This window comes from Hipposideros armiger, unplaced genomic scaffold, assembly GCF_001890085.2.
Source record: "Hipposideros armiger isolate ML-2016 unplaced genomic scaffold, ASM189008v1 scaffold_381, whole genome shotgun sequence".
Classification (NCBI taxonomy): domain Eukaryota; kingdom Metazoa; phylum Chordata; class Mammalia; order Chiroptera; family Hipposideridae; genus Hipposideros; species Hipposideros armiger.
The window spans coordinates 1,649,096-1,656,578 of NW_017731731.1; the positions used below are offsets into that span (position 1 = coordinate 1,649,096).

The window sequence follows — 7,483 nt, forward strand, 5'->3', positions numbered from 1 at the left end:
CACACACACACACACACACACACACACGTATAGTAAATATTAAACACAGATCTCTTTGGAGATTTCCCTTTTTAGTTTATTTTCATGGCCATCAATACTTAATGCATTAAAGGAAAACAAAGTCCTCCGGTGACTTACCAGCCCAAAGAATGTATTTGCTTGGGAAAGAGAATTTCCACCTGACCCCCAGAGCGGCACATTGTACAGCTGTGTTCTGTGCTTGTAATCTGTAATTTCATGTACTTGCTAAATTGCGAACAGCTTTATCTACCTTTGGCTCCTTTCTTCTCAAAAATTGCTATGTGAGGAATATGGCTTTCCTGTATCCAAGTCAACACCCACTTAAAATGTACTGCGCCGTAGTACACTTGCTGTGGAATTAAATGTAAAGTCTCAGGTTCCAGAAACTGCTTCTGAAAACCTTAGCCTTGCTGCTCTTGGTTTGCCATGTCAGCTGGACCCTTCAATTGAATTCAGAGCTATAATTCAGTCAGAGGCATTTGTGTTCTTTATAAATAGATTAGCATCATCATTCAGATAATTAGCGTAGATTTACATTTTTAAAGAAGTCTTAAACCAATTTCTGGAGTTATTAAAACTGGCATCCTGATTTGTTCTGCTAATTACAGCTCCGCTCTTGGTCTCCTTGGCTACCACCTCCATATAGCTATCCAGTCCTGGTTTTGTTTTTTTTTAGTGCTGATGGGCCAAAGTGCTGTGATAAATAAATCTTGCAAATTGTTTTCAGTTTGTGGCTCTAGGACTGTTTCTGTCAGACCTGGACACGAATTTGTAACTTAGACAAATCTCAGTTTGCCTATTTATTCTGCAAAAATATTGGGATAAAAATTCTAATTTACCTCCTTGTAAGAACGTCATACATTGATGGAGCATTTTTATTAAGGCAGCTCATGATGCCAGTGAAATGGTGTCAGGTTAATACTAAATCTAGAGCACGTGGCTCTTTCCTCTTACTGGGCTTGATAGATTTTGGAGAAAATAATTTTGCTGTCTACCTAAAACTTGTATGCTTTAATTATTTCCTTCAAAGCCATTGGAACTAACCTCTCTGAGAAGGGGAAGGAAAAGCCACGGTATTACCCTTCCAGAATTTGTCTTCAGACCTTCCTGTTTCCTCTATCTCAAGATCTGTGATTTGTGTGTCCTGGCCATGTGAAGACGGGTGGAGGGGTTAGTAACGCTTTTAGGTTTTTTGGTCAGTCATTTTAAAGAACAGTTAATTCCAGATGGACAGCTCTCTGTTCTTCTGCTGTTGTTGTGTTAGCTGCATCAGTGTCGCAAATCTGTGTTGTCTGTGTGTCCTTGCAAACTTCTCTTTTCCTGGAGGGGTTTCATTTCAGACAGAACAAGTTAGGCAAGCCTGCTGGGTATCCGTTCCTGTTGGTTCCTCCAGCGCCTGTAGGAGGGAGAGCCCAGGCCAGGGTATTTTACAGTCTGATTTATTGGATATTTATTTTTTTCCTCCTCTCCTTGTCATTTGACCCCAGGGAATTTTTTCCCCTGGGGTTTTAAACATTCTTCAATTTAGCCGTTGTGTAGACATTCCCCACCCCCACCCCTCATTTTAAGTGAGGGGCATGGGAAGAGGAGGTGTGAGGGCTACAGGGCTGGGGGAGGAGATTTGAGCTACAATTTAAGTACCATTCACCAGGAGGGCTTCCCATGATGCTCAGTGATTTGCAGTAATTAACTGAAGGGTCCCCGCTGTACTCTTTGAAAGAAGGTTATCATTGTTCGTGTTTGCACAGATGAGCAGAATGATAGAGTAATCAGGTTCCAGCCACAAAGGGAGGTATTGTGCAGGCAAAGATCATTGAGAAACTCTTGAGCTCTTTGCCAGCCTTTTTTTTTCTTCTAAATCCCTTTGCTCATTTTGAGTCATTTCATTATTGTCTTGGGGGTAGCAGTTCCATTTGCAGTTTACAAGGCCCCCAACAGTTTAGGATAGTTACTATACAAACCTTCAATAACGTGCCCATTTGTTAAGCAGACTAACAGGTCAGCTGGTAACTGAGAATATTTATGGTTGTTTGAGATCCTCTTCCAGTCTGTTTTTCTAAAATTGTAAACTAAAGAGTTACTGTTTCATTGTTGTAACCCTGTTATATAGGATTTCTGCTTTTGCTTTTGATGTTTATTTATTTATTCATTCAACCAGCACATATATGTGAGTGTTTGGCTTGTGTCAGTTACTATCCTCGTGATTAGGGTTATGGCAGCAAACAGCCCAGAGTTCTTTTTTTATATTTTTATATATAATATAATATAATACAATATAATATAAATCTTATATTCTTGTAGGAGAGATGGATAATAAATAAGCAATTAAATAAGCACAATAAATACAGATATTGATTGATATGTACTATGAAGAAAGTAAACAGAGTGATATATATTGACATATACTGGAGGTGCCGGGAGGGGCTTGCCAAAAAAATGTATGCACATGACTTGTATTCATCTTTTGTTATCGGTATGTATTGAGCATTACAATTTTAATACAGTTTGTTTCTTTCTTAAAATGTGTATCGTTTTTGGGGGGCACCCTCTGTATATGTGGTTGCCTGTATATATTGCATATGTATATCTATTTATGGGTTGATTCATCTATTTATAAATAGATGTATAGCTGTGGGACCAAATGGGCATTTTTTTTCTCTAGGATTTTTAACTTTAGCACCATTTATGCAATGGCTCTTGGTCTCACTTTATGACGATTGGCTTAACTGAAGCCGACACAGCCGTGGGAGCACATATGTATGTCAGCACATTACATTTCTCTCTTCTACAGCCTTTGTTTATGTTTAACTTAGAGAGTGATGAAAATAGAGAAGAGAAAACGCTTGCATGGTTAATGTAAACATGTACCTTTTGTTTCGTGATTTTTGTTCCCCACAACACCTTGAGTATAATTGCAGATTACAGCTCTGTCTCACAGAGCTTTCCCACCATTGTCTGCGTGCCGCATTCGTACATGCCTTGATCTGGGTCTTCTTATGTGCTTAGCTGAGAAAATACAAGACCTCTCAGCTCCCTCACCTGCCAATTTCCCTTTGGGACAAAAACCTTCCCGCTAATACCCTTGCAGAAAAACTGTTTTGATTCCTGTTTTTAATGTACATGGGGGTCTTTGCCAGCCTACTCATGGGGCTTCCAGGGTGTTTACCCTGTTCATCCTGAAAATCCCCTAGAGGCGTGCCTTCTAACCAACGTGCCGACGGCTGGAGAGGCCCCTTGTGTACCCAGCAGTGTTTCATCCCCGAGAATGCTGCCAGTTGGCAGCCATCACGTTGGGAGTTGCCTGTGTGGGAATCTGTGACAAGTAGGCTCCGAGAGATTCACCCCCAGCAACAAAGAGCGGGTGGGGAAGTTTCATTTCAAGTCTGACTGGCTACACCTCCTGGCACTCCCTTTTTTGGAAAGGAGAGCCCATGGGTGGCCTATTGCGAAGTCCTGGCAGAAGTTCCCTTAAGTTCCTGGGACTTTGCAACCTGTAGGATAAAGTTCAAACCTGCGTGTTTGCGTGGGAAGCACTTTATGGCGTCCTCACAGAGATTCAGCATCTACTGGAGCAGTTATCACAGATTTACATGTGGAGTGGTGTCTAGATTGCTGGCACCTTGCAAATATCTTCATGGAGTTTAGCATCTTTTTTTTTTTTAACAAAATATAATTTTTATTTTTCGTTCACCTAAACATGGAGGATGCAAGGCTAGTGAGGTGGCGTCACCATCTTCATCTGTCTTGTTCTGCCATCCTTGAAAAGGCTTCTATCCGGATGTCTTAGACCAGCTAACATATGGCCCTTCCTGTCATCAGAAAGGAGGAAAGTGAATGATCATGGAAAACCACCTCTTTTTTGAGGATGATTTCTAGAATCGCAAATAAACCTTTTACTTACTTCCCGTTGACCAGAACGTAGTCACAAGCTCATGGAAAATAAGTCAACGTTGTGTGGCCGTATACGCTCAGCTACATTTGGGGTTTCTATGACTGGGGCAGAAGGAAGAATGATATTGGAGGACAACTGTTACTTCCCTAATAAGGAAAATGGTTTTCTGGAATTTTGAGAAAACAAAGGAGGAGAGATTGGTAAATTTAGATTTAGTATAGAATCGGAGGAACCAAAATGCGTTGTTTCACTATTTGTGCTGACATTCAGGCGCCATTTTTTCATTAGCGTGAAGAAGCAGCCTTGTAGCTCTTGAGGGAGCATCTCAAGAAAGGATCGTTAGTTTAACTTGATAACTGGATGCAAGAGTTTAAGTCTGTGACTAGAAGGATATCTATTGGGTCATCGGAAAAGTCATGACGTATTTTTCTATGTTTCTCGTTGCAAAAATGTGTCATGACTTTTCCGACAACCCAATAGTTCTTAGAAACATCACATATATATTCTATTACTATTTTATGTAATTTTACTGATGATTTCAGACAAGGATTGAGTTTCATGATCTTTCATTTGTGTTTTGAATCCCGGACGGGCCCTCCAAGTCCTGTGTATGTACTAAGGCTGAGACTTAGGGGTCCTTGAAGAACAGGTGAGCGGTCCTGACACGTCTCTTGTTGATGTTCTGCCTTGCTGTCCTCAGGTGGCAGCTCGCACTGGTGAAACTGGAGTCAGGCGGCGTACTCAGGCCATGTCCAGGTCCACAAGCAAACGGAGGAGCAGGTTTTCTTCCCTTTGGGGTCTGGACACTACCTCCAAAAAGAAACAGGGACGCCCCAGCATCAATCAGGTAGGTTCCAGGGCGGATGAAAAAGCAGGCACAGGTTGCTTCCACGGACACCTCGCTTTCGGATGTGAGCGAGTGTGTGTGCGCGTGCTTCTTCATTGACACTCAGTGTTATTTAAAACCAACTAGTTGACACGAAGATGTTAGCTGTGGTGGATGCTTTTAATAGATAACGTCTACCCCTAACATTGAACTCTGCTATTAGTCTATCACCAAGTTCCAGTCCCCCACCTGCATCCTTCCCAAACCCTGGTTAATTACAGACCTACTCAAAGTGCACGATTGTATCCGGAATCTTCCGAAAAAAGCAGGACTTGGTGAGGAAGCCAAGTGGGCACCTGAACATAGAGACTTTTAAGCTGCCTCTGGCACTGGATCAAAGGCAGCCTCCGGGGAGTTCTGTTTCTTTGCCCTTGACTTTTTGGGGTTGACATTAAGCAGCAGCCCTGCACCTACTGCTCTGAGGAAGCAGGAATCTGAGCATGCTCACGCAGTGCCACGACTCTTCTAGCCCGGTACTAGATACGGCCTGAAGGGACCTCGGAACCTCCTGAGCGGCACCACCGACAGCGGTGCGGTGTCGCGCCTCCAGTAACTATGCCACAACCTCATTAATTTTACTCCTTTACTAGCCAAGGCCACTTTCCTGCTGGAGTGACTTCCAGGGAACACTCTCTCCATTGTTGTTGTCGTCATTCTTCTTTGGCTCTGAGAAGCGAGTTTGCTCCAGAACTGCTTCAGCTTTTAGGGACTGAAGGAACATGGGTATTTGCTCTTTCGGGAGAAGAAGTATATCCGATACATGGGCTTCAGTGGCTGGAAAGTGAGGCCTCCAGCATTTTTGAGGTCATGACAAGGACAACCAATTTGACCTGTTTGCTCTGAGCCCGTCTGCAAAGTGAGAAGAAGTCAATTGACTGACTCGATAAAAAGATCCCTTATTATCTGCTCTGACAATTCCAGCCATTTGTTTACTTAAGGACTGAGATGTAGAAGAGAATTGAATTCTGAAAACTGATGTACTAAATCATTTGCTGACCACCACACTCCTTTAGACCTGGGGTGCCTGTGTCCTTGATGGGACTTGAAGGAGATGAGCAAATGAGAAGAGAACCTGCAGCTGAGCGGTCTCGGAGTTTGTTCTGTGGTCTTTGGGGAGAGTAGAACATCAAATTTGCAACCATGGGTTCTGCTTCTGTGTAAATCTGAAGAAGAAACTGTTTGGAGGAAAGTCAGTATTTCATTAGATAAGTCACACAAGAGACTTGATGGCCCTTGATTACACCTGAGAAAGGATGTTAACTATCGCTTTTCTCCCCTCCTTTTGGGAGATGGTGGTGTCATTTGGTATGCATCCTCTGTCATTGCAGCTGACTCAGACCACTGCTGTAAATGTACGTCAGGGCTCCACAGTTGGCAACTAGGTTTCAACTTCTCTTCCATCCAAAGCCTCACTTCATGTGCTTCCACTCTGTAGGTGCCAGGTTGTATCACAGCTCATGGCTGCTGAAATAGATGACTGAATTTAAATGAATCCAAGAGAATGTTTTCACACTTTTTAAAAGTCAAAGGACAATGTACTATCTCTTAAGCAATTCTTGTTATTCTCTCATAAAGTGAGTAGGGGGGAAAAAAACTTCTTGCTTAGTCATAAGCATATCAATAGAAATTTACTTCATTCAGTCCTTTGAAATGGACAAAAATTGTACAGTTTTTTAATCTCATTTGCATTGGGGCAAAGGCTTTTTCTTAATTGTGTCTATTACCCTGACAGTACATGCTCACTAAGAGCCGATATATAAAATTGATCATGTCCATGTGTTTAGGTTTTGACTACCTAGTAGCATCGTTCACCTGTTATGATTTTAGTCATATCTTTAAGTTAGGAGGATTTATTAAATTTCAAAGAATAGACGAATTTCTATTTTAAATATTTAAAAAACTTTCCTGTAGTGTTGTGGTTGAAAATACAAATGTACAGTCTCAGTTTCTACTGAACAGAGTTTTGAAAGGCTAACTGATGATTATCGATAGCTATCCGGTCAGATATGTGTCTGTAGCAGAAATTCTTCATTGTGCACGAATCTAATTCATTGCTTTTACACGTTTATTTTCTTTAAATTTAGGTGAATGATTCAGATCTAACAGCAAACTTTTTTTTTCAATTGTCAAAGACGTGGGGAGTGATCTAGATAGAGAAAACATGTTTTTTCATGGCCTATTACCGAGCATTATTTTACCTGCGTTAGGATTTGATGTAGGCGGATGTGCAAACTTCCATGATGTTTCTAATAGGCATGCCCATTTTCCGTTCCCCTCCCCGTGTTTCGTTTGCCCTTTTGCCGAGATTTCTTAACACGCTACTTTGTATATGCAGGTGTTTGGTGAGGGAACTGACGCTGTAAAGAAATCTTTAGAGGGAATATTTGATGACACTGTTCCAGATGGCAAGGTAAAAATAAACTGCATGTTTCTTTTCTAAAAGTACCACAAGTACATCAACATTACACGAGGCAGTAGTTTCTTGGGATCCTAAAATTAAGTAGACTCAGTATTAAAACCTGAAATGATCAGCTCTTTGAAGTTAGGTAACAGGTCAACAAGACACGGAAAAGCATTTAATGTTTAAAACTTGATAACCATAAAAACATTCTCCTGCTGACATAACATTTTCAATACTTATCATTTGAACGTATAAATTCCCATCCAGAATTTAAGGGGAAATT

General features: G+C 41.3%; 1 protein-coding gene across 1 annotated transcript in view; it reads left to right on the forward strand.

Moving 5' to 3' along the window:
• Positions 1-7,483, forward strand: part of TIAM1 (TIAM Rac1 associated GEF 1) — a 412,279-nt gene that overhangs the window by 300,348 nt on the left and 104,448 nt on the right. Inside the window, exons 10-11 of the mRNA XM_019662811.1 lie at positions 4,558-4,760; positions 7,135-7,209. Coding sequence (XP_019518356.1) covers positions 4,558-4,760; positions 7,135-7,209 — 278 coding nt within the window. The remainder of the gene's footprint in view (positions 1-4,557; positions 4,761-7,134; positions 7,210-7,483) is intronic.